The sequence below is a fragment of the Podarcis cretensis genome (genome assembly GCF_951804945.1).
Source record: "Podarcis cretensis genome assembly, chromosome: 4".
Classification (NCBI taxonomy): domain Eukaryota; kingdom Metazoa; phylum Chordata; class Lepidosauria; order Squamata; family Lacertidae; genus Podarcis; species Podarcis cretensis.
Genome location: NC_137173.1, coordinates 8,840,721 through 8,867,191, shown reverse-complemented (window position 1 = coordinate 8,867,191; position 26,471 = coordinate 8,840,721). Strand labels below are relative to the sequence as shown.

General features: G+C 49.0%; 1 protein-coding gene across 1 annotated transcript in view; it reads left to right on the top strand.

Moving 5' to 3' along the window:
* WNT11 (Wnt family member 11) overlaps positions 1-26,059 on the top strand; it is a 63,566-nt gene extending 37,507 nt beyond the window's left edge. The window contains exons 3-6 of the mRNA XM_079974028.1: positions 3,726-3,961; positions 5,310-5,587; positions 7,456-7,748; positions 24,690-26,059. Of these exons, the coding sequence (XP_079830154.1) occupies positions 3,726-3,961; positions 5,310-5,587; positions 7,456-7,748; positions 24,690-24,864 (982 nt within the window). The 3' untranslated portion in view covers positions 24,865-26,059. The remainder of the gene's footprint in view (positions 1-3,725; positions 3,962-5,309; positions 5,588-7,455; positions 7,749-24,689) is intronic.
* Positions 26,060-26,471: the final 412 nt, after the last annotated feature.

Sequence of the window (26,471 nt, the reverse complement as noted above, 5' to 3'; positions counted from 1 at the left end):
TTAAAAACAAAACAAAAAAAGCATGAAAATGTAGGTCCAGGCTACATCCCGTCAGCAGCTTTGTGGGCATCAAAGTCCCCTTCCCATCCTTACATGCGCTTCCAGAACATTCTGGAGAGTTTCCGTTCCCCTTGCTTTTCAGTCAGATCTGGCAATCTCGGCCGCCCCATTTGCCAAACCAAACTTTCAAAGTTCAGAGCCGGAGAAGGCTTTGAAGGGCTGGGTGGTGACTAATGGCTAAGCCCATTGCTGAGGTAAAAGCTTCACATGGCGCGGGTTCAAACTCCTCAGAGGCGGCTCCGGATAAGGGTTCCCCTGATCAAAGCATCTGGTTCCAAGCCCGCCTCTAATCCAAGTCTTTAAGAGAGTCGGCGAAGTAGCCATTTGCCGGTGGCAGGGAATAAATCACACCCATAAAACGTGTCCATTAGCGACCAAAGGATATTCACCTCAGGGTCTCAAGATGGCACACGGAGAAACCGAGGCGAGGCGCAAGTGTCATGTTAGCGCAGCTAGAGGTGGACCTTCCTTTCGAGCCGTGGCCGTCACCGAACTGCCGAGAGGGTCATTCTCCAGCTGTGAGCCGTAAAAGACTTTTTATGAGCAAAAGGAGAACGGTTTACAGCCACGCCAGCTAGATGATAAAAGCTGCACGGGAAGTAGCTCTTTGTGTTTCAGACTGCCCTGGCTGGGTGGCTGGGATACAATCCTTTCCAAAATGTCCGCTTCCCTTCCTTTTACCCCTCAGATTTCCAGCTGCAACATGGAGACAAAACACCGTCTTCTCGGCCGCAACATGGTCAACTGTGGGCCTTTTGTGCTCCACGAAGGGAGTTTTTACCTGTCTCTCTAGCAACCCTTCCCATTTTCTTATTATTGTCTAGGCATTATGCCTCCACTTTCACTCAAAAGCAATGCAGCTTTTAAGAGTAATGTGTGAGTGAATGAGGGACGCGGGTGGCGCTGTGGGTTAAACCACAGAGCCTAGGACTTGCTGATCAGAAGGTCGGCGGTTCAAATCCCCATGACAGGGTGAGCTCCTGTTGCTCGCTCCCAGCTCCTGCCAACCTAGCAGTTTGAAAGCACATCAAAGTGCAAGTAGATAAATAGGTACCGCTCTGGCGGGAAGGTAAACGGCGTTTCCGTGTGCTGCTCTGGTTCGCCAGAAGCGGCTTAGTCATGCTGGCCACATGACCCGGAAGCTGTACGCCGGCTCCCTTGGCCAATAAAGCAAGATGAGCGCCGCAACCCCAGAGTCAGTCACGACTGGACCTAATGGTCAGGGGTCCCTTTACCTTTACCTTATGAGTGAATGACTGAATCTCCAGACAGCTGTGTGGGTTAGCAGTGAAAAGTCTGGTGCCAGGAAATCCAGGGTTCAAACAACAACAACAATTTATTACTTATACCCTGCCCATCTGACTGGGTTTCCCCAGCCACTCTGGGCAGCTTCCAACACATTCAAACATCAGTCATTAAAAACTTCCCTAAACAGGGCTGCCTTCAGATATCTTCTAAAAGTCAGATAGCTGCTTATTTCCTTGACATCCGATGGGAGGGTGTTCCACAGGGCAGGTGCCACTACTGAGAAGGCCCTCTGCCTGGTTCCCTGTAACCTCATTTCTCACAGGGAGGGAACTGCCAGAAGGCCTTCAGAGCTGGACCTCTGTGTCAGGGCTGAACAATGGGGGTGGAGATGCTCCTGCAGGTATACGGGGCTGCAGCTGTTTAGGGCTTGTTGTGGAATCTCAGAACAACCATCATTCCACCAAAAGGGGCTTTTTGCTGGTGCAGGTGATGATTCCATGGCCCTGTTCATGTATGCATTTCCTTATTGACTACATTTCTATCCCACCTGTTTCTCCAAGGCGCTCAAGGTGACATACATGGTTCTGCCCCACATCAGCTAATCCCCACAACAACCCTGTGATGTTGTTAGGCTGAGAGGTGATGACTGGCTCTACGTCACCCAAAGAACCTCATGGGCAAGTCGGGATTTGAATCCTGATCTCCGAAGGCCACTATATATAATCACTATACCTTGGTGGCGCTGTGGGTTAAAGCCTCAGCGCCTAGGACTTGCCGATCAAAAGGTCGGCGGTTCGAATCCCTGCGGCGGGGTGCGCTCCCGCTGCTCGGTCCCAGCGCCTGCCAACCTAGCAGTTCGGAAGCACCTCCGGGTGCAAGTAGATAAATAGGGACCGCTTACCAGCGGGAAGGTAAACGGCGTTTCCGTGTGCGGCTCTGGCTCGCCAGAGCAGCGATGTCACGCTGGCCACGTGACCCGGAAGTGTCTCCGGACAGCGCTGGCCCCCGGCCTCTTAAGTGAGATGGGCGCACAACCCCAGAGTCTGTCAAGACTGGCCCGTACGGGCAGGGGTACCTTTACCTTTACCTATACCTTGCCTCAAGCAGCAAAATTTCTTGGGCTGGCACCAGTAGTTACCTATAAGATATAAGTGTCTGTAAGACCATCCCATATCATCGGGCATAGTGTCACCATGTGGGGATGTTGGTAGTGTTGTGGTCTAAACCACTGAGCCTCTTGAGCTTGCTGATCAGAAAGCTGGCAATTCGAATTAGTGCGACAGAGTGAGCCCCCGTTGCTGTGTCCCAGCTTCTGCCAACCTAGCAGCTCAAAAGCACACTAGTGCAAGTAGATAAATAGGTACCGCTGTGGTGGGAAGGTAAATGCTGTTTCCATGCACTCTGGCACTTGTCACAGTGTCAAAAAATGAATACTGTATCAAAAAATACAGTATCAAAAAATGAATAACAATAAAATTCAAAAATAAAAAATCAATTAGATAATCCCCAGGGCTAGCTGGCTGAATTGGTCCTACTTGGGCCAGCGAGGAGGCCAGGGGAGAATTAGCTGTGGGGTCTCAGAGCAGGTGATCTTCATAAAAGGGCAGGGGGAGGGAAGAGAAGGGAAAGAAAAGATCAGGCTGAATTCAAATTAAAGGTCAGGTGGAATAGCTCTGTCTTACAGGCCTGATGGAAGGGAGTTAAATCCTGCAGGGCCCCAGTCTCATGGGACAGAGCATTCCACCAGGTCGGAGCCATCACTGAGAAGGCCCTAGCCTTGGTGGAGGATAGTCTGACTTCCTTAGGGCCCGGGACCTCTAAACTATGGTTATTCATGGACCTTAAGGTCCTCTGTGGGGCAGACCAGGAGAGGCGGTCCCATAGATACGAGGGCCAGCTCCCGCGGCCTGAAAAGCGAGATGAGCGCTGCACCCCATAGTCAAATGGACTTAACTGTCCAGGGGTTCTTCACCTTTACCTTAGTGTCACAACATCGTTGGGAAAGTCATGGGGATCACCTCTGTTGATAGGATTAAATAGCGGAAATGAGACTCGAGGACATTGACGGCAAATCAATCAAAGATCTGTGCCCAGTGGGGACATGAAATCTCTGGCAACGAGGAGCTGCTTACAGACACAGAATGAGACGTTTCACTTCAGTCCAGCCTTACGGCTGCGCAAACTACTTAGGATGTTTTCAGATAGGGATTAGGGGAACGGGGAAGTGTGCTGCAAGCTGGGAACTGGTTTCCGTCAACCGCGAGATGCTGTGTGTTTGGTTATAAAATTCATTAAAGCCGGATTGAGTGGGGACGCCTGTCAGGGTTCTAGGAGTGCCAAGTCTCCTTCTCTGGGACCTTTGAGGATTGCCAAAATTGCTAATGGTGACGGCTGTGTTTCTTTCTTCGCCTTCCCAGAGCCTTGTTCAAGACTCCCTCGGTTCTAGCCCTGAACCAGACGCAGCACTGCAAGCAGCTGGAAGGGCTGGTGGTTTCGCAAGTCCAGCTGTGTCGGAGCAACCTGGAGCTGATGCAAACCATCATCCAGGCTGCGCGGGAAGTGATCAAGACGTGCCGCAAGACGTTCTCCGACATGCGATGGAATTGCTCCTCCATCGAGCTGGCGCCCAACTACCTCCTGGATTTGGAAAGAGGTAAGGTGGCGCTGTGAGTTAAACCACAGAGCCTAGGACTTGCTGATCAGAAGGTCGGCGTTTCGAATCCCCGTGACGGGGTGAGCTTCCGTTGCTCAGTCCCTGCTCCTGCCAACCTAGCAGTTCGAAAGCATGTCAAAGTGCAAGTAGATAAATAGGTACCACTCTGGCGGGAAGGTAAACGGCGTTTCCGTGTGCTGCTCTGGTTCGCCAGAAGTGGCTTCGTCATGCTGGCCACATGACCCGGAAGCTGTACGCCGGCTCCCTCGGCCAATAAGGCGAGATGAGCGCCGCAACCCCAGAGTCGGCCACGACTGGACCTAAGGGCCAGGGGTCCCCTTTACCCCCTTTAACAGGCCCACGGCACGCTTCTCTATGCCCTCCAGCAGAGGGGAATCGCCAGGGGGCACAGGTGGAGGAACAGTTTGGAGTGGCCTGCCCTCCTGTGTCTGCCACCTGAGGCAATTACCTCACTCTGCCTAATGATAGGGCTGGTTCTCTCATCTCTTTGTTAGATGAATAGCTCTGCTGGTCAGAGCTTAGTGCTGATAACGCCAAGGTTACAGGTTGGATTTCCATAAGGGACAGCTGCATATTCCTGCATTGCAAGGGGTTGAACTAAATGATCCTCAAGGTCCCTTTAACTATACCTTGCTTGCGTATAGTTTGCTATCGAGCTGCAGTGAGTTCCCAAAACGGCCTTGAGACTTGCAGGTATAGGGCGGTATAATAATAATAATAATAATAATAATAATAATAATAATAATACAGAAAATAAGAATATGTGAGTATTCTGGCTCTATTTTGAGTGAATATTCAGTGCCTGCATTTGGCATCCCGTGATATCTGTGATTTCTGTACAGTGCTACCTTGGGATGCGAACGGGATCCATTCCAGAGCCCTGTTCACATCCTGAATAGAACGTAAGACACGACGGCACGTCCGTGCATGCATGGGTCGCGTTTTGCCGCTTCCGCACATGCATGTGGCATCATTTTGAGCGTCTGCGCATGCGCGAGCAGCGAAACCCGGAAGTAACACACTCCGTTACTTCCGGGTTGCCACGGAGCACAACCCGAAAGCGCTCAACCTGAAGCACATTCAACCCGAGGTATGACTGTATTGGGTATTTTATTTAATATTGGACATTTTACAGTTTTGGGTGGTTCCTGGCACGTGTTTTGGGCACCTGACAGTACTTGCTAGATGAGAAGCAGCGACAGCCTGATTATCACGAGAGCTTCTGAGATTTCCTTTTCATTGAGCCATGTTTCCCTCCCCCGTTTGTTTTCTACCCGACTGAAAATCCAGTGGAAATGTATTCCTATCGACCTTTCTGTCTCCACAGGCACCAGGGAGTCGGCCTTTGTGTACGCCCTCTCCGCCGCAGCCATCAGCCACACGATCGCCAGAGCCTGCACCACCGGGGACCTCCCTGGCTGCTCCTGTGGTCCCATCCCAGGTGAGACACCTGGACCTGGGTATCGCTGGGGAGGATGTGCTGACAACCTCAACTATGGTCTTGTCATGGGGTCCAAATTTTCAGATGCTCCCATGAAGATGAAAAAATCAGGATCACAAGCCAATAAGCTGATGCATCTGCACAACAGTGAAGTAGGGAGACAGGTAACCAATTCCGAAAAGAGATGTTCTCATTATGCAATCGCCGTCCGGGGTTAACAAAAGGGTTGGAAGCCGGTACAGATTCAACCAGCAATTGGGCTGAACCTGTGTACAAAGGGAGAGCTTTGGGCTGGGCCATCACCCTGCCAAGAAGCAAATGGAGCTGGAATCTTCAAGCTGGCAGATTGTGGGTACCATTAAGGGAAACTGAGCAGGAGACCCATTGCACCAGTATGTTTTCTCCTGCGGTCACTTGTGGCAGAGTTCCTGGAGGGAGATATTGGCCTGTTCTCTGGCTTCCACCGAGAAGGTCCTCTCCCCAAATCCTTACCCTACACGGCTGTGGTTGAGCACAGGCAGCAGGTTCAATCCTTGCAATCTTCAGGGTCCCTGTTTGAGACCCTGGAGAGCCAGTGCTAGTCAGCTTGATGGTCTCATTGAGTCCCAACCCTTTGGGGGAGTCCATCCATTCTCTGCTCTGTGCCCATTAATGTTTCAGTTATTGCCTTGTATATCCATGTTATGGCTTGCCATTCATTCTTTTTTTCCAGTTTACACTAAGCGTTCTCTTTTGGTCTGGCTCCCACTGCCCTTGCTCGGCAAGCAAAAATACCTGGCTGAGTTTGCCTACCCTAACCCAAATCAATAGGACTTTTACTCCTGAATGGAGATGTTTAGGCTTGCAGCTTACAATGGAGGCTGTGTAGCGCTTGCTTGCTAAGCTAACTATCCTTCTGCAACCAGCTGGTGTGGTTGGCTGCTCACTTTCAGAGGCGGCTGCATGGACAAAAACAGGTGGAGAAGTGAATCTAAAAGTAGAAGATTTCTGCAAATGAATTCTAAAACTGCAGAAGCCCATTCAAAACTGCAACCAAACTTTCCAGGGATTTTGCCCATTGGTTGAGTGGGACGCGGGTGGCACTGTGGTCTAAACCACTGAGCCTCTTGGGCTTGCCAATCAGAAGGTTGGCGGTTCGAATCTCGGTGGTGCCCTGTCCCAGCTTCTGCCAACCCAGCAGTTCGAAAGCACGCCAGTGCAAGTAGATAAATAGGTACCGCTGCGGCGGGAAGGAAAATGGAATTTCCATGCGCTCTGGTTTCCATCACGGTGTTCCGTTGCACTAGAAGCAGTTTAGTCATGCTGGCCACATGACCCGGAAAGCTGTCTGTGGACAAACAAATGAGCGCCACAACCCCATAGTTGCCTTTGACTGGATTTAACCGTCCAGGGTTTATCTTTACATTTTACCTGAGTGGGCATGTCAACTCCTTACTGAGGCCATCCTCACTGTGGCATGATATGAAGCAACCTCTTTGGCTGGTAAATTCCAGATGGAGTGACTTTTCATGCCTCTGAATTCCATTTCTGTATATTATTATTATTATTGTTTTAAAAAGAAAGAAATAGCTCCAGCTGTAAAGGGGTTTGTTTGAGCCACATCCTCCACCACGACTCAGAGATGTGTTTCTGTGTGCTTCTTCCCACAATGAGCAAAAGCAGGGCGAATTGTTTCATGGTGTAACAGAGTAGCGTAAGCAAAATATGGTGGGTCCTTGCCCCTGTGAGCTTACAATGTAAATTGCGGCAGTGGGGCAAGACAGCGGAGGGCGGAGTGGGGCAGGGAGGTGGAGTCAAGGGGCAAAGAGAGATAAATGGGCAGAATCAAAATGCTTCCCCAGACCTATGCAAATTATATGCAAATGAGTTTCAGTCACGTGCCCAAGACGCACAGCCTTGATTGTAACACAGTGAGGCCATTTACTCCTTTCAGCCTTTCCCTGGGAGGGGCAGCAACAGTTGGGGGATGATGGTGAGTGCTTGAGAAAAAGAGGAAAGTCACTTCAAAATCCCTGTGCTGCTCTTTCTACAGGCCCTGAAAGCTTCTCTGGAGATGAAATGCAAATGCCACGGCGTATCTGGTTCCTGCTCGATCAAGACCTGCTGGAGGGGGCTTCAGGAACTGAGAGACATTGCCCTGGATTTAAAAAACAAATACCTTTCAGCTACAAAGGTGGTGCATCGGCCTATGGGCACCCGCAAGCATCTAGTCCCCAAGGATCTTGACATCCGCCCGGTAAAGGAGACAGAGCTGGTTTATTTGCAAAGCTCGCCTGATTTCTGCATGAAGAACGAGAAAGTGGGATCGCACGGGACTCAAGACAGGTAAAGGCTCTCCAGGTGGAACCTGTTCTTCATCCTCCTCTCGCTTAGTAAAGGGTAAAGGGCAAAGGGACCCCTGACCATTAGGTCCAGTCATGGCTGACTCTGGGGTTGTGGCGCTCATCTCGCTTTATTGACCAAGGGAGCCGGCGTACAGCTTCCGGGTCACGTGGCCAGCATGACTAAGCCGCTTCTGCCGAACCAGAGCAGCGCACGGAAACACCGTTTACCTTCCCGCCGGAACGGTACCTATTTATCTACTTGCACTTTGATGTGCTTTCGAACTACTAGGTGGGCAGGAGCAGGGACCGAGCAACGGGAGCTCAGCCCGTTGCAGGGATTCGAACCGCCGACCTTCTGATCGGCAAGTCCTAGGCTCTGTGGTTTAACTTAGTAGTTCCCTGCAAATCACCACCACTAAGCCAAAGTCGTTAAAATCTTCTTTCTTCAGTAAATACTCAGGAAACAAGACTTGGTGCCAGTGTCCAGAAAACCCTGCAGTCCAGTGGTTGATTCAAGGGTCTGTGTTTTGCAAATCCATTGGGCTTCGGAGCAGGGACTCAGTGGGGTCTGATTCATTCAGAAATGTATTCCTAAAAGGCCCAGGAGTAGAGCACATCCTTAGAATCTGTAGGCTGCAGGTGGCATCCAGTCCCCAAGTGTTTCTTTAAAAAAAAGTTTTAGTTTTCTTAAAATAACAATAATAACCTATTTTCTGCTTGTTCTTCATCCATGGGGTTCTTGTTAGTGGTTTGGGGTATGCTTGGGTGTCCAAAACAGCTATAGTCCCCCAAGCAAGGAACCTTTTCTTACCTCCAGAAAGGACACTTTCTTCCGTTGTGCCTTTGGAAGAAAGTCTTGGAGCTCAGGGAACCGGAAGGAGGGTTTCTTTCTGTTTGCCAAGACTTTCATGGAATGGCTTTTAAAAGTATGAAGAGGTCTTCCGTTCTCCTGCTTTCCCCATCTAATTGCAGCACTGTGATGGGGAGAACCTCCTCTCACTTCTCTGCTGATTGGCAGAAGTGTGGGTGTGATGGCCTGGGATTCTGATTCAGAGGCTGAACCGGAGGAATCCCAGCCTGCACAGGAGTCCCCGCCTCCAGGGCCGGCTGAATTGGGGCAGGGCCTGGATTCTGAAGCGTCTGCACCTGTGTTGGATCCTCAGGAGCAGGCACCAGGTGATCCCACTCTGGCTCCAGAGGTGGTTGAGGACTCAGTGCCTGCAGGTGAGTCTCCCCCTGGGCCCAGTAACCCTTCAGCCTCTCCTGAACTGCAGAGGCTCAGGGCAGAGAGGCGGAGGGAACTGGGTTCTCTCAGGAGGAGTGCTCGCCTTAAGGCCAGGAGAGGCGGGTCTCCTGGGGGCCGGGACCGCCCCTAGCCTCAGAACAGATAAAGGCCAGTCGGCCCGGTCCCAGGTTGTGGGAGCAACGTCGTTGTTGAGTTCCTGTTCCTGCCCGGACCCAGACCTGACTCTTCTGTGCTCCTGTCCCCGCCCGGCTTCCTGTTTCGGACCTCACCCCGCTCCTTGTGGACTGATTCCAGGCTAGTGACCCAGGACCGGACTTTGACTACGCCTACGGTAACCTTCCCCCCGGGATCAGCACAGTGGGTTTCTGAACGAATGTGAGTGAGCGTGGGCACCTGCCTGTCCAAACGTGTGGGTGTTGAGTGTCTGGTCTTTATGTGTGTCCAGAAGAAAACAAGCAGAGTCCTGGCTGGGTCAGTCCAAAGTTGTGCCCCAGGTACCCGCAGGTTTCAGCACCTGCTGCCCAGTGGTTTCAGCACCACGGATAGTTCCCAGTGAGCCACGTTGCTCCGACCAAGGCTGGAGGTCAGCTGAGGCCCTTATGAGACCCTTCTTCCTAAGCTCCACCCTATTACCCGAAATATTAGGGCTCATAAGAACCAACCTTCTGGCCTACATGCAGTCACTTCTTCGACTTACTGTGGTCTCCCACTTGCCATGCTACCTGAGCTATTGGTCAGGTGTGGAACAGGTAACACTGCTTCAGGCTCTGTTTCCTCCTCCTCTGAGCTCAAGGCCATGATACCTGAGATCCCAGGAGCCACTGCCAGTCAGAGTAGACCATGCTTGGCTAGTTGAATAAATAGTATGACATTGTGTAAGGTGGTTTCCTATTTTTCCATGCTGAATCAGGCTCTGTGGCTGAGACCGAGGCCACACCTTACAGTTTAAAGCACTGCTATACCACTTTTACAGTCATGGCTTCCCCCAAAGAATCCTGGGAACTGTATCTAGATAGACAAGCCAAGGATCTGATTCTATCTAAGGCAGTTTCTACCATCTCCATGTTACTGTCCTCATTCCTCAGCTGTACAGTCTTGTCTTGGTATCCTCTTTTCCATCTGGAAGATCCATTGTCAGACAAATGACCCGTGTCCGTGGCAAAACAAAAGGGCTTGTGTTTGGGGATTGCAGAACCCAAAAGTCAGCCCTCCAACTGGCCTGGAGATGACCCAACACCGTTGACATCCAAAGTGCTTTGGATTTGTACAGGGAGGTTATCCAGGATCCCTCGGCACATGTTTATTTGTTTTTAAAGCCGTATCCTGGTTGAATTCCCACTCAAAGCATTGAATTTCTGCCTTTCAGAATTGTCCAGTTGGACACAACCACATTTTTAATAATCGTCTGCTTTTCCCCCTTCCTTCCCTCCTCGTTCTTGCCGTCTTGAATTGCTGCCTTTAGTCATCCAGGCAATATTGCTGTGCTCAGTTAAACAGTGGCTGCTCTTTGCTCTGAAAATCTTTGCTCGACATATTCCTTTATTTTTTCGGGAGTTACTGTTCTGTTGATGATGATGATGATAATTTATTATATATACCCCGTCCATCTGACTGGGTTTCCCCAGCCACTCTGGGCAGCTACGAACAGAATATGAAAAACACGATAAAACATCAAACATTAGAAATTTCCCTAAATAGGGCTGCCTTCAGATGTCTTCTAAAAGTCAGATAGTTGTTTATTTCCTTGACATCTGATGGGAGGGAGGGCGCCACCACCAAGAAGGCCCTCTGCCTGGTTTCCTGCAACCTCACTTCTCGCAGTGAGGGAACTGCCAGTAAGCCCTCGGAGCTGGACCTCAGTGTCCGGGCAGAATGATGGGGGTGGAGACACGCCTTCAGGTCTACTGGGCCGAGGCCATTTAGGGCTTTAAAGGTCAGCACCAACACTTTGAACTGTGCTTGGAAACTTACTGGGAGTCAATGTTGGTGTTTCAGGACTGGCGTTATGTGGTCTCAGCGGCCGCTCCCAGTCACCAGTCCAGCTGCCGTATTCTGGATTAGATGTAGTGTCTGCGTCACCTTCAAAGGTAGCCCCACATAGAGCGCATTGCAGTAGTCCAAGCGGGAGATAACCAGAGCATGCACCACTCTGGCGAGACAGTCCGTGGGCAGGGAGGGTCTCAACCTGCGTACCAGGTGATGACCTATGCCCGACTCTAGTCCTGACAAACTGGGGCTGTAGCTCAGTGTGAGAGCATCTGCGCTGCATGTAGAAGGTCTCCGGATCAATCTCCACTGGCATCTCCAGGCTTGGAATGTCCCCAGTCTGAAACCCCGGAGAGCCTCTGCCAGTCAGTGTAGGCAAGCCTGAGGTCAATGGACCAAAAGTCTCGCTCCATTTAAGGCAGTTTCCTATGGTCTTATAAGGGAGCAGAGACTTTTCATGCAGGAGCCAAAGGCATTATGGAATCTCTGTGTGCGCCTGTGTGTGGGTGTGTGAAAATATATAAAATATAGTTCACACTTCCCACACATAAAGAAGCGTTATGTTCATATGGACCTATTCCAAATAGCTTTATAAGGCCCCGGGGGCATCTATAATATTATACGCTGTTTGAGCTTCCACGTTTGGAAGATGCCTTTTAAAACCGATCCGTTGGGCCGAAAGCGCTTTCTCAGAAGGTGTGCATCCTTCTGCCTGCCCACTGGCCTCACCAGCAATAATGCGTTCCCATTTCATCCATTCACACTTGCTCGCTCTGGACTGGCAGAGGAAGAAGAAAAGACACTTTCCCTTTCAAGTTGGAGCAGGGATCAGCAAATCAGAGGTGTCGGAAAGGCGATGTCGCCAGGACCAGCTTCTCTTTCGCCTCCTTCCCGCTTCCCCCTCCTCTGAGAACATTAGTGGATTAACTGGAGTTATTAATGGATTTATGTACTCAAGAATGGACTTCAGGCAGTGCTGCTATGAATTGGATTCTCTTAGGTGTATCTGGGCTGTGGGTTGCGCAACAGAAGTCTATCAATGCCTATTAGTCGTGGTCCAATGGAACCTCCAGGCTCAGGGGTAGTCTACCACCATATCAACTGCTGGAGGATGCTGCTACCTGCAGCCTCCTTTCCCTGTCCCTGGATTCCCAAGCATGTTGCTCCATCTCCGAGAAAAGGATCCAGGGGAAGTGACTGCCCGGGAGAAGCAGTGAGTGCGGAAAGGGTTAAGCCAGCGAGGTGGGTGGCGCTGTGGTCTAAACCACTGAGCCTCTTGGGCTTGCAGATCAGAAGGTCGGCGGTTCGAATCCCCATGACAGAGTGAGCTCCCATTGCTCTGTCGCAGCTCCTGTCAACCTAGCAGTTCGAAAGCACACCAGTGCAAGTAGATAAATAGGTACCACTCCGGCAGGAAGGTAAACGGCATTTCCGTGCACTCTGGTTTCCGTCACGGTGTCCCGTTGCACCAGTCCTGCTGGCCACATGACCCGGAAAGCTGCCTGTGAACAAACGCTGGCTCCCTCGGCCTGAGAGCGAGATGAGCGCCGCAACCCCATAGTCACCATTGACTGGACTTAACCATGCAGGGGTCCTTTACCTTTTACCCTTTTTACCTAAGCCAGGGGTGAAGAACTTTTCTTAATGTGAGAGCCGCATTGCTTTCTGGGAGCCATGTGCCAGTGGCAAAAGTGGGCGGAGCCATTAATGTAAATTTTACCTCTGTACAATAAGATTGATCTCTCTGCCCTCCAGCCAGATAAGCAAACAGCGTTCAACAAACCAGGCAAACTTACTTAGGAAGGAATCAAAGCAGAAGCATGAGAGGATGTGGCTTGGGGAGAGTCTTGAGGGCCAGACAGAGAGATTGAAGGGCCGCATTGAGCCTGAGTTTCTCCATCTCTGTCCCAATTATAGGGAAGCACTGCCATATTCAATGGAACTTGGAGCTGTGCGTCCAGCACAGTTTTTTCTGACTACGATTGTCCACAATTCCTGCTTGTATGAAACCTACAAGTACAAAAGCAGAGCAGCACACAAGAAGCTCATAAACTGCTCACTAGTTCACACATTAGACTTTGAGCCAGCCTCCACACATTCAGAAGTCTCTGGGTGACTGTAGTGGTGTCAGAACGGGGAGTTACATGCACCCACACAGAGCCCACTCACTCATTCAAACCAGCAGATCAATTCCGTTACTGTCATGCAAAACAAAACACTGCAAATAGGAGTTGTGATGCTGAAAGGGTGGGCCACCTATAGCTCTAAATCCTGACAGCTGTTACTACAGTCATCTGGAGGCTTCTGAGCTCTTCTTCTTCTTCTTCTTCTTCTTCTTCTTCTTCTTCTTCTTCTTCTTCTTCTGCAATCCCTCGTAGCCAAGTAAGATTGTCTTCCATGAACATGGTTTTAACTATGAGTCTGTAAGTGACTGTGGAGGCCATTTCTGGATCCACACGTCCTTCCACACTGGGGACACTGGTTTCCGGGTGGGAGTTGATCACAGTGTGGATTTGCCCAGCGTGCCTTCCTCTTAGCACGTTTCCCCCTTGCGTCCTGAGTTCAAGTGTCTTCAAAGCCCATGACACCTTTGGTAAAGGCTGTTCTCCAATCGGAGCACTCGCAGGCCACTGTTTCCCATTTGTCGGTGTTTATACTACATTTTTAAGATTTGCCTTGAGACGGTCTTTAAACCTCTTTTGTTGACCACCAGCATTACGCTTTCAAATTTTAAGTTCGGAATAGAGTAGTTGCTTTAGAAGACAATAATCAGGCATCCGCACAACATGACCAGTCCAGCAAAATTGATGTTGAAGAATCATTGCCTCAACACAGGTGATCTTTGCTTCTTCCAGTACACTGGTATTAGTTCGCCTGTCTTCCGATTTGAAAACTTCTCTGAATTTCTCTGTGACTTCCCCTTTTATAGCCAGGAAACCCCTGGAGGTTGGAAGTTGATTGCCCAAACTGAGATCTCTACATAACACATATCCAAAAGAAAGGTTGCTGTAACTTAGCAGTGTAAGATCTGCTTTGTACACAGGAGGTGCCCAGTTCAGTCCTCAGATGGGGCTTGGGATATCCCTTGCCTGAAATCCTGGAAAGCTGCTGCCAGCCTGTGTGGCCAATACTGAGTCAAATGGACCAATGGTCTGACTTAGTTTAAGGCAGATATCTGTGCAGAACAAGGCAACCCACTGCTTGCATGCATCTAGTTATATGCTTTGTAATATTGCAAGTAGCCAGTAGTAGTTGATTCTATCATTGCTTCTCTCCCTTTATTAAAAGCCCCTTTAGAAAAAAAAAAACAAAAATGTATGGAGGCAAAAAAGATAACTTTGTTTTCTCCAGAACCATGATATGAGTTCCATATCTGGGATGGACTTTCCAGGAATGCATAATGCAGACCTTATTGTCTGGAGCAGTTCAGATGCTTAACATGCTCAGAAAGAGCTGATAAGCTATCTGTCCAATGCTTTTACTAGCAGATTTAAGCTTCCCTCACTCACTCATGGAAATAGGAACCCACATATCCAATCTCTGGTGTGCCCGGCTGTTTGCGATTTACAGAATTGGTGGTTTTGTACTTCTGGAAGCGATGCTCAACAAATAAGCGCCTGTGGTCTGTCCCGTATAGAAGTGTAGGGCTTCCAGACTATCGCTGTTTTCGGGTGGGATTCCATCACATCTGGATAAATTGCCCTGTTGTATTTTATAGGGTGGTCTTGTGCAACAAACCTGCTCCCCCCAGCAGTAAAAAAGGGTGCTGGAAATGCATTGGGGAGTGTGGGATCGCACTTATTTTGATGCAACGTCATCTAGTGTCCCTCCAAATACATCAGAACAAATAGGCATCATCATCTAAACTCCCTGCCCAGGGCTGGATTAAGGCCTTGAGAGGCCCCAAGCACTGCAAAGATTCTGGTGCCCTCCATGTAATTCAAAATAAATTTATGAAGTAAAATAAAGCATTACTAAGAACTGGGGAAGAGTGCATAGTGAAGCCTCAGGAAGTCCAACAAACTCTCTGCCTTACTTGAATTTCATAGAATCATAGGAATTGTTTAGATGGAAGGTTCCCTGAGCAGTGCCGGATTTACGTATAAGCTAAACAAGCTATAGCTTAGGGCCCCACTCTCTTAGGGCCCCCCCCCCCAAAAAAAAAAATTAAAGGGGAAAAAACTGGATGTACCAAAATATAAGATAAAAAGCAAATAAAATAAAACCTACATACAGCAACGGTGTTTTGTGCTGTGAAGGCTCCTATGATGTAAGTCATGGGCCCCGCCTACTAGCCTGCTCCCTCAAATATCACTGTTTCACTCATTTCTTTATAAAGGGTGCCTACATTCTGCATGGACGGGTTGCATGGCAACATGTGGAAATGGCTTGAGTGACCTATTAGGTCCATAAATTGTTGTTGTTGCTTAGTTGTGTCCGACTCTTCGTGACCCCCTGGACCAGAGCATGCCAGGCACTCCTGTCTTCCACTGCCTCCCGCAGTTTGGTCAAACTCATGCTGGTAGCTTTGAGAACACTGTCCAGCCATCTCATCCTCTGTCATCCCCTTCTCCTTGTGCCCTCCATCTTTCCCAACATCAGGGTCTTTTCCAAGGAGTCTTCTCTTCTCATGAGGTGGCCAAAGTACTGGAGCCTCAGCTTCAGGATCTGTCCTTCCAGTGAGCACTCATGGCTGATTTCCTTCAGAATGGATCGGTTTGATCTTCTTGCAGTCCATGGGACTCTCAAGAGTCTCCTCCAGCACCAGAATTCAAAAGCATCAATTCTTCGGTGATCAGCCTTCTTTATGGTCCATCTCTCACCATCTAGCATATATTCAACACAAAAAACAGCGACAATTTGTTGTTGACAAAGGACAGCTGGACATATAAAGGGCCCCATTACCTTCAGTAGCTTAGAGCCTCATCAAACCTAAATCTGGGCCTGTCCCCGAGAGTCGTCTAGTCCCCTGCAATGCAGGAATATGTAGGTGGCCTGTATGGGGATAAAACCTTGAAGTTATCAGCACCACACTCTAATCAGCTGAGCTAACTTGTGGGTTTTTAACCAGCCAGACATCAACTGCGTGTGGATGAAACTATATGAGCTGAACATGCACCAGATATGATCATGCTGTAAAAAGGTAAAGGGACCCCTGACCATTAGGTCCAGTCGTGACTGACTCTGGGGTTGTGGCGCTCATCTCGCTTTCTTGGCCGAGGGAGCCGGCGTACAGCTTCCGGGTCATGTGGCCAGCAGGACTAAACTGCTTCTGGCGAACCAGAGCAGCACATGGAAACGCCGTTTACCTTCCCGCTGGAGTGGTATCTATTTTTCTACTTGCACTTTGATGTGCTTTCGAACTGCTAGGTTGGCAGGAGCTGGGACCGAAAAATGGGAGCTCACCCCATCGTGGGGATTTGAACCGCCAACCTTCTGATCGGCAAGTCCTAGGCTCTGTGGTTTAACCCACAGCGCCACCCACGTCCCTGTGATCACGCTGTAATAAGTAGCAAATAAATAACCCACCTTATGTGCTACAAGTTATGTGTTTCAAAGAAGAGTTGCTGACAAGGCAAGGCTATCTGAAACAACTCTCTGACTCGGTACCTTCATGTGATTTAGAAACCCAAGATCTCTGCTGAATCCATTGTTTTCCCCAATGGTCTTTTAAGGGGGAACTGGAAAGAAGGAGGGACTCGCGGGTGGGAGAAGACAAACGTGTGGAAAAAGAAGCAGAAGCGTTCCATCAATTGTGTTTTGATCACTTAACAGGATGATGGGGATAATTAGGGAGAATGTTCCATTGTCTATGACGTTATGCATACAGTTGCATCATGCGCCACAGGGATCAATTTCATGCCAGCAGGTGGATGCATTGGTTAACTGAAGAGGATGTGTCCATTTTGACCTAACGATCATTCCCCAATTAGCATCCTCCCCCTACGGGTGAATTCCTGGGGGGAGTCGAATGACTGAAACAGGTCTATGCAAAACGCTCACCCCACCCACCCAAATGAGGGCCATGGTGCTGCTTTGAAAGCTTTAAGTGGAAACCTGGGACTCGTTCTTAGTTATCCTGGGGCCATGTTGGAAAAAAGAAAGCCTGTTTTCGTTTATGCTCTTTCTTTCCTTCCTCTTTTTCAACAACAACAAAAATGTTGAAACTGGAAGCGGTCCTGAACCAAAGTCCTGAAATCTAAACACACCCAAGCTTTAGGGAGCATTCGTAGCTTGAATCTGGAGTTGGTATTCCTGCTAATGCGCCCTGCCCTTCTTGGATTCTCCCAGAACCCTCCCAGATTCCGCAAATGGCCAAGTTGCACAAGGCCTAGATGGGAAGAAGAAGAAGAAGAGTTTGGATTTGATATCCCGCCTTTCACTCCCTTTAAGGAGTCTCAAAGCGGCTAACATTCTCCTTTCCCTTCCTCCCCCACAACAAACACTCTGTGAGGTGAATGGGGCTGAGAGACTTCAAAGAAGCGTGACTGGCCCAAGGTCACCCAGCAGCTGCATGTGGAGGTGCGGAGACGCAAACCCGGATCCCCAGATTATGAGACTACCGCTCTTTATCCACTACACCACACTGGCTCTCTGGAACCAATAGCTTTAAACTGCACAGAATTGGTGCGCAACTCTGCATCTTGAGAATTACGTTTCCAATGGGCCAGCGCTATTGCGTAGGTAGCTGTCCCCTCATGATTATCTCTGCTGTGGTTTTGCTAAGCAAAAGAAATACAACCTGGAGAGGAAGATAAATCTTGACAGGAACCGGTTTGCGAAACAGCTCCGCCAATTTATGAGCGACAGTAACAAGCATGTGCTGAACCGGGGAGAAAAGATGGTTTCTGTTCAGCTTTGGGGATGGAACTTCCTTGTAAGGAAAACCCTGTTTAACCTTATCTTTTAAATGAGGCCCTTCGAGTTTCCTAACACCAGCCTCCCAACTTCTTCCTAAAACATTCACCAACAGTTTTGAAATACAGTGGTGCCTCGCAAGACGAAATTAATCCGTTCCGCGAGTCTCTTCGTCTTGCGGTTTCTTCGTCTTGCGAAGCATGGCTATTAACGGCTTAGCAGCTTAGCGGCTATTAACGGCTTAGCGGCTTAGCGGCTATTAACGGCTTAGCGGCTATTAACAGCTTAGCGGCTATTAACGGCTTAGCGGCTTTAAGAAAAAGGAAACAAACTCGCAAGAACTCGCAAGACATTTCGTCTTGCGAAGCAAGCCCATAGGGAAATTCGTCTTGCGAAGCACCTCAAAAGACGGAAAACTCTTTCATCTAGCGAGTTTTTCGTCTTACGAGGCATTCATCTTGCGGGGCACCACTGTAAGCGGTAAATGATACCAGACTAGAATGCAGTTAATGGAAAGGGAAATGGAGAATAGGGGAAAGAGTGAAAGACAAAGCAGGAATATCTCTGCCCTTCACTGGAAAGGGTGAAACAACTTAGGTTTCCAAAAAATAAATAAATCAGTTGATTCAATTCTCTATGAAATGAGCAATTATACTTGGAAAGTCAAATGCTTAACTTTCTCCCATCCCTTTTAGATTAGTGAGCTCTGGTTTGGTTTGTGGAACAGCTATGGGGAAGAACCAAAGCCAGGGATGTAAGGAGGTAGTGATTTTCATATTGCCCTATGTTCATTGCAATCTGCAGTTTCTGTTCTGCTATAGTTCTGCTTCCACTAAAACCTGCTTCATTCATCTCCTTATATGTTACAGGCCGTGCATTTTAACAGAAGGCAAACTGTAGAAACATTAATTGGTTGTGTGATATTTGCAGACTAATAATAATAATAATAATAAAATATTTATACCCCGTCCTTCCCAATTCAGAAAACCGGGCTCAGGGCGGCTAACGACAAATTTAAAACACTTAATTGATGCAACAAAAAACAGCATAAAATACAGTATAAAATGGGAATAACAATAAATTCAAAAATCAATTTAAGGGGAAAATCCATCCAATAAACATTAGATGATCACCAGAGTTAGCTGGCTAAATTAGTCCTATTTGGGCCAGCGGGGAGACCAGGGGAGAATTAGCTGTGGGATCCCAGAGCAGGTAATCTAAAAAAAAGCAGGAATCTCTGGTAGCGGGCACTTGGGAGTTCTTTTCAAACAGCCATTGGGATGCCCATGCCAATCAGAATAAACTACACTGGCGTAAATGGGAAAATAGTTGAATTTAGCAGACGGTATTCATCTACGCTCCTTTGTTCTTTGGCATGATGTGATCTTTGCTGCCCGGATAAGTTGAAGACAAGAAAGGAAAGGGGGAGGAAACAAGTTCTGAACAAAGCAGAAGAGTTTGCAGGGTGGTGAAGAGAGAGACAGATTCTTATCTGGAACACAGATATCAGAAGATTGCATCTGCCGGCCAGGCTAAAGGTCCACCATGTTGTTTCCTACTGTAGAAGAGGTGTCTTTTCTGGGAAGCCCATCAATGTAGGGCATGAGGGCAATGGCGGAAAGAGTGTGGTGTGTTGTTGTTGTTGTTTAGTCGTTTATTCATGTCCGACTCTTTGTGACCCCCTGGACCAGAGCACACCAGGCACTCCTGTCTTCCATTGCTTCCTGCAGTTTGGTCAAACTCATGCTGGTAGCTTCGAGAACACTATACAACCATCTCGTCCTCTGTCGTCCCCTTCTCCTTGTGCCCTTCATCTTTCCCAACATCAGGGTCTTTTTCCAGTGAGTCTTCTCTTCTCATGAGGTGGCCAAAGTCTTGGAGCCTCAGCTTCAGGATCTGTCCTTCCAGTGAGCACTCAGGGCTGATTTCCTTCAGAATGGATTGGTTTGATCTTCTTGCAGTCCATGGGACTCTCAAGAGTCTCCTCCAGCACCAGAATTCAAAAGCATCAATTCTTTGGCGATCAGCCTTCTTTATGGTCCAGCTCTCACTTCCATACATCGCTACTGGGAAAACCAGAGCTTTAACTATACGGACCTTTGTCGGCAAGGTGATGTCTCTGCTTTTTAAGATGCTGTGTGTCTTAACATCTGCAGATTCAGGGCCGTGGTCCTAGTCTAAACATGAGAAGAACAGCCTGTTGGATCAGGCCAATGGTCCATCTAGCATTCTGTTGGCCAACCTGATGCCTTCAACATGAGAAGAACAGAAGATGAGCCTGTTGGATCAGGCCAATGGTCCATCTAGTCTAGCATTCTGTTGGCCAACCTGATGCCTTCAAGTAGGACCTGAGCTCAAGAACACTTGTGTTCCTGAACAACTGGTATTCAGAGGCATAGGACCTCTAGCAGTGGAAGAAGAACATAGTTGTGATGACCTCCATGAATTTGTCTAATCCAGTGTTTCCCAACCTTGGGCCTCCAGCTGTTTTTGAACTACAATTCCCATCATCCCTAACCACTGGTCTTGCTAGCGAGGGATGATGGGAGTTGTAGGCCAAAAACATATGGAGGCCCAAGGTTGGGAAACACGGGTCTAATCCTCTCACACCTTTCACCCCATGCTTCTCTCCTACAAATCACACCCTTCCCTGCTGATGATTTTCTGGCAATCCAGGGGGTTTACAGTCACGAAAGTTCCTCCCGAACCCTCCAGCTTCTCCCGCACGCTGTTTTCAGCTTGTGAACCTTTGCTCCAAATATTTGTCTTCTCGGCTAATTTGTGTAGGAGGGATTGCACTGAGGTTTGCTGCCGGCGGCCATCCTGGCTCGCAGGGGCGTCTTTCGAGCGACGCCTTCGGTCCAGCACTAGACAAACATGCAGCATGTGGCCACAAATTGTGGGTTTTTGGCTCCCGGGGGGACGTTCTGCAACGAACGAGCCGCACCGAGCCTTCCAGAGATCTGTAAATATTTGCACGCATCTCTTCTGCCCCCCTTAGCCCACCCCACACTGCTGGGGGAAAAAGAAATGGGTGATGAGAACGGCCGGCTTAAGAGAGCCAGGAAAGGGGAGGGAGAGTTAAACCTGGATAGGAACTCAAATCTGAAATAACAAACAGGAGGCCAGGCTGAGTCAGAAATAAATAAAAGGACAGGCCGAGAACGAGATCTCAGCACTTCATTAATCCCATAACTTCTCATAAGCATTACCTCATGAGGAATTTCATATAAATCTCTTCGGATTCATTTCCATCCGTTAACCGATGGTCCACGGCGTAGGGTCCAGCAATCCTCAGCTCCTCCACCACCTCGGTTTCCCTCCCCTGCTTCTTGCCAACCCAGATCTCATGTTGAATTACGGCTGCGTCCAAAGCGACAGAGCACGCCAGGCTGTTTTGGAAGCGACGTGGAAGCCGTTTGTAAAGAGAGAGAGAAAAAAATCACAGCTTTTCCACATCCATTGGACCTTGTGTTTATTGGCAGTTGGCACCGTGCAGCTGCAACCAGAAACTGAGCCCAGAATGGCGCTGCTGTGAAGTTTGGATCACGGTTAAGAGGGGGCGATGCATGGCCTTGTGTGGTATTTTGGGGGGGGGGGGTTGCTGGAGGAATGAGATTTAGGGCTTGCCAAAAAATTCTTTGCTTCGGCCTAGTATACCTGAAGGAGTGTCTCCACCCCCATCATTCTGCTCATACTCTGAGGTCCAGCTCCGAGGGCCTTCTGGCAGTTCCCTCTCTGCGAGAAATGAGGTTACAGGGAACCAGGCAGAGGGCCTTCTTGGTGGTGGCACCCGCCCTATAGAACGCCCTCCCGTCAGATGTCAAGGAAATACAGTGGTATCTTGGGTTACATATGCTTCAGGTTACAGACTCCGCTAACCCAGAAATAGTACCTCAGGTTAAGAACTTTGTTCAGGATGAGAACAGAAATTGCACGGTGGCAGCGGGAGGCCCCATTAGCTAAAGTGGTACCTCAGGTTAAGAACAGTTTCAGGTTAAGACCGGACCTCCAGAACGAATTAAGTTCTTAACCTGAGGTACAACTGTATCCGACCTTTAGAAGACATCTGAAGGGAACCCTGTTTAGGGAAGATTTTAATGTTTGAAGTTTTATTCTGTTTCTAATGTTCTGTTGAAAGCCACCCAGAGTGGCTGGGGAAACCCAGCCAGATGAGAATAGACCAGGAGTAGCCGATACCCAGTTTTTGTAGAGAATTCTGATTGGGTTCACATTTAAAGGACAATCTAAGACCACATTATCGTCACCAAATGTTGCATGGTGGTTCCTGAGGTCAGGGAGCAGGTTTTTGTCTACGTTTGAAAACACTTAGGTGCCATTTTGAACCAACGTGGCGGGCAGAACCTTTCAGAACCGCACTGATTTTGGGGTTTCTTAGAATCCCCAAGCAACACCAGATATGAGGCTGCTGCAGCTTTGCATTAGGGGAAATTGCTTTGCAAACAAAAATTGTGTGTATTAGGAGAAATTCACACAGGAATGCTGATGAATTTGCATGAGGACCTTTTTAAGAAAAGGGGGGGGGGGGGACTGATTTGGCAGTGTGAAGAACTGAACTTAAGGCCGGCAAAGTAAGAAGCTGAGAGAAACGGAAAACTGACAGAATGTGCCCATCACTAACTAAAAACCCCATCATCCCTGATCCTAGACAAAGCTGTGTGGGGCTCATGTGAGTTGTCCCCCAAAATTGGGACGGGGAATTACATTTCTCACCCCTGGAGTAGACAGCACTGAGCTCAATAGACAAATAGTCTGATCTGGCATAAAGCACATTCTTATATTCGTGTGGTCACGGCAAAAGGCAGCGTTTTGAGGGGGGATTCCCTCCACCCCAATATTAAGAAAAGAACAGCACTCCTTTGAGCAGAAAGGAAAACAACTCCCGCAGCTGCAAGGATTGCCCTGCTGGGATGGCTTCCTTTAATGTGGCAGTTCAAAGGAGACAAGTGTTTTCACCCCTCTTCACATGTCCCCTGAAAGATTATAGGAACACAGTGAAAACTGCCTCCCCCTTCCTTTGGAAGCAGTATCCTTGTTCTGGTGATTCCATCAACAGACCCTCCAAGTGTCCCTATTTTGCAGGGGCAGCCCTAGATTTATATTAGCTGTCCCAGTTTCTGATTTGATCCAGGAATGTCCTGCTTTTCCTTAGGATGTTCCTGTTTTCACCAGAGAAATGTTGGAGGGTATGGAATAGACTGTCCCTATTTTCAGCAGAGGGGACGCAGGTGGCGCTGTGGGTTAAAGCCTCAGCGCCTAGGACTTGCCGATCGAAAGGTCGGCGGTTCGAATCCCTGCGGCGGGGTGCGCTCCCGCTGCTCGGTCCCAGCGCCTGCCAACCTAGCAGTTCGAAAGCACCTCCGGGTGCAAGTAGATAAATAGGGACCGCTTACCAGCGGGAAGGTAAACGGCGTTTCCGTGTGCGGCTCTGGCTCGCCAGAGCAGCGATGTCACGCTGGCCACGTGACCCGGAAGTGTCTCCGGACAGCGCTGGCCCCTGGCCTCTTAAGTGAGATGGGCGCACAACCCCAGAGTCTGTCAAGACTGGCCCGTACGGGCAGGGGTACCTTTACCTTTACCTTATTTTCAGCAGAGAAATGTTGGAGGGTATGGAATAGGGTGCCCCTATTTTCATCAGAGAAATGTTAGAAGGTATGAATTTCATGTCCCTATTTTCATTAGAGAAATGTTGGAGGGTATGGAATAGGGTGTCCCTATTTTCATCAGAGAAATGTTAGAAGGTATGAATTTCATGTCCCTATTTTCATTAGAGAAATGTTGGAGGGTATGGAACAGGGTGTCCCTATTTTCATCAGAGAAATGTTAGAAGGTATGAATTTCATGTCCCTATTTTCATTAGAGAAATGTTGGAGGGTATGGAATAGGGTGTCCCTATTTTCATCAGAGAAATGTTAGAGGTCATGGAACAGAATGTCCCTATTTTCATCAGAGAAATGTTGGAGGGTATGGAATAGACTGTCCCTATTTTCATCCGAGAAATGTTGGAGGGTATGGAATAGGGTGCCCCTATTTTCATCAGAGAAATGTTAGAAGGTATGAATTTCATGTCCCTATTTTCATTAGAGAAATGTTGGAGGGTAGGGAATAGGGTGTCCCTATTTTCATCAGAGAAATGTTAGAGGTCATGGAACAGAATGTCCCTATTTTCATCAGAGAAATGTTGGAGGGTACGGAATAGGGTGTCCCTATTTTCATCAGAGAAACGTTGGAGGGTATGGACTAGGACATCCCTATTTCCATCAGAAAATTTTGGAAGGTGTGCATCAGCCCCTTCCAGTTTGGAGGCGTGAGCACCCACAACAAGAGTGTCCCAGTCCAAATTCAGTGCCCGGAAAAGTGGGATGCTGTAACCTGTGCAAATGCTGCAATTTCAGCAGACGTGTCTCTGTTTGTGTCCTGTCTCCTCTTCCGCCAATGTCAGGGAGAGACCATGCATTGCGTTTGAGGATAGAAACGTAGGACGTCACTTTCAGCTAAATTGGACTATTGGTCCTTCTTGGAAGAGGCTGTCTGAGGTTCCAATCAGGAGATATTCCCAGCCCTCTTTGGAGAGATGCTGAGGATTGGACTTGGGCCCTTCTGCATGCGAAACAGATGCTCTACGGCTGAGCTACAGCCCTTTCCCCGAAAGGGAAAAGTCTTCCCAGGCGGAGATGCTTTTGGCCGCTTCCAACCTGATGATGTATTGGTTCCCTTCCAGCTCCCAGTCCCACAAGGAGCCTGATGGGCTTTGCAGCTGAGTTCCTCAGGCATTCTTCCCCACCCTCCAGTCTTTGGCATCCCAAGCTCATGACGTTTTCTGTCTTGCAGGCAATGCAACAAGACCTCCAACGGCAGTGACAGTTGTGACCTTATGTGCTGCGGCCGCGGCTACAACCCCTACATGGACAAGGTGGTGGAGCGTTGCCACTGCAAGTACCACTGGTGCTGCTACGTCACCTGCAAAAAATGCGAGAGGACTGTCGAGAGATACGTGTGCAAGTGAGACCCCCTTCTTGCGGCACTCGACTCCCCTCTGGGCCCACAGACTTGAGACATCTGTACCACATTTCCCAGCGCTTTTCGGACAGGAGAAAAGCTTTCCGAACCCTGGACAATATTTGCCTTGCTTTTTTTAAAAAAACAAAAAACCCACAAGACTGTTGGAAAGCCATCACAACACTGGAATGACCAGACATTTCATAAATTGTCACCTTTGGGGAAGCATCTTTCGCAATCCATGGAGGACGGCATGGCTTAAGCTGGCAAACAGGTGTTGGCGCTTGGAATCTGCCTTGCCAAAACAACCACAAAGACCAAACTCGGTTCTTATATAGTGGACAACCGGCCTTCTTGTTATTGTTCAATACGTGGCCACTGAGTGCCTTCTGTGTGTGCTATGGGCTGGGGAATGGGAAGCGGGTTGCCAGGAATGGGATAAAAACACATGGAAGTCAATACAGGAGAGCCTTTGTTTCTCTGTTGTAATGTAACATGACATTTGATAGCGGACAAAGGAAATTCTACAGTGTTTTACTGCAGAGGCTCTCCCTCTCCCTCTCTCCCTCTCTCTCTACTGGTTCCCTTTTCACAACATCGTTCTTTTTTTGGATGGGAGTGCCGTCAAAGATCCCCATAGTATTTTGCCCCCGTTTTCCCCATCCTTCTAGGGTTGAGTGACTGTGCCTGGTGTCAGCGATTGCTTTTGACCAGGAAACTTGGGTCTTCAGCTGTTTTTGGACTACAACTCCCATCATCCCTGACCGCTGGTCCTGCTACTAGGGATGATGGGAGTTGTAGTCCATAAACAGCTGGAGACCCAAGTTTGGGAAACCCTGCTTTTGACACACGGTTGCTTTGAGAAGCTGATGACGCAGCAGAAAGGAGTAGGCAAGGATCGAGCCCCGTTCTTCAAAGTGGAGCTCTCGCTGTTGTGAATTTCACGATGTTTCTCACTTTCTCTTCACTTCTCTCCTGTATGCCTTGCTCAGAGGCTCCTGCGCTTGCAGAGCATGTCCAGAAGGAGGCGGTAAGCCATGCATCTGAATTGGCAGGGGGGGAGGGCACAAACATCAAGAACAACACGTGAGAGACTTAGGGCACCTCCATGCTGTCTTAGTTTTGTGGGTAGTTGCAGACCAGCAAAGACAGGCTGCACAATTGGAACCGATCTAGCAGTCTTGTGCAGCAAACACACTCTCTCCCAAAGATGAGTGTGCAGCAAACACACTCTCTCCCAGTGATGGGGAAGAGCTCTTGCTGGATGCCTAACCTCCCTGCAGGCAAATCAAGATGCATGCTCAATAAGCAGGCCATCTGGAAGTGCTCAAAGTCCTACACTTGCAGCAACCACTACCTCCCCCAGCTTTAGATTTGGGGCTGGGCAGTTGGAGGGTAGCCTCCCCCCAGAGTTGGCATCAGGTTTCTGGGAGCCCTGGGCACAGTGTCCTCTGGGGGATCCCCATTTGCATACTGGTGGTCTCCCCAAGGAAGCTTATGAGGTGGCAGTGGGGAAGAGACCCTTGTGCTTTGATATTTTTCTGAGGTCAGCGGGCACACTGCAAAGCAGAGCGCGCCCCTGAGGCTGTAGCTGCACGCTGCCTTCTTTTCTCT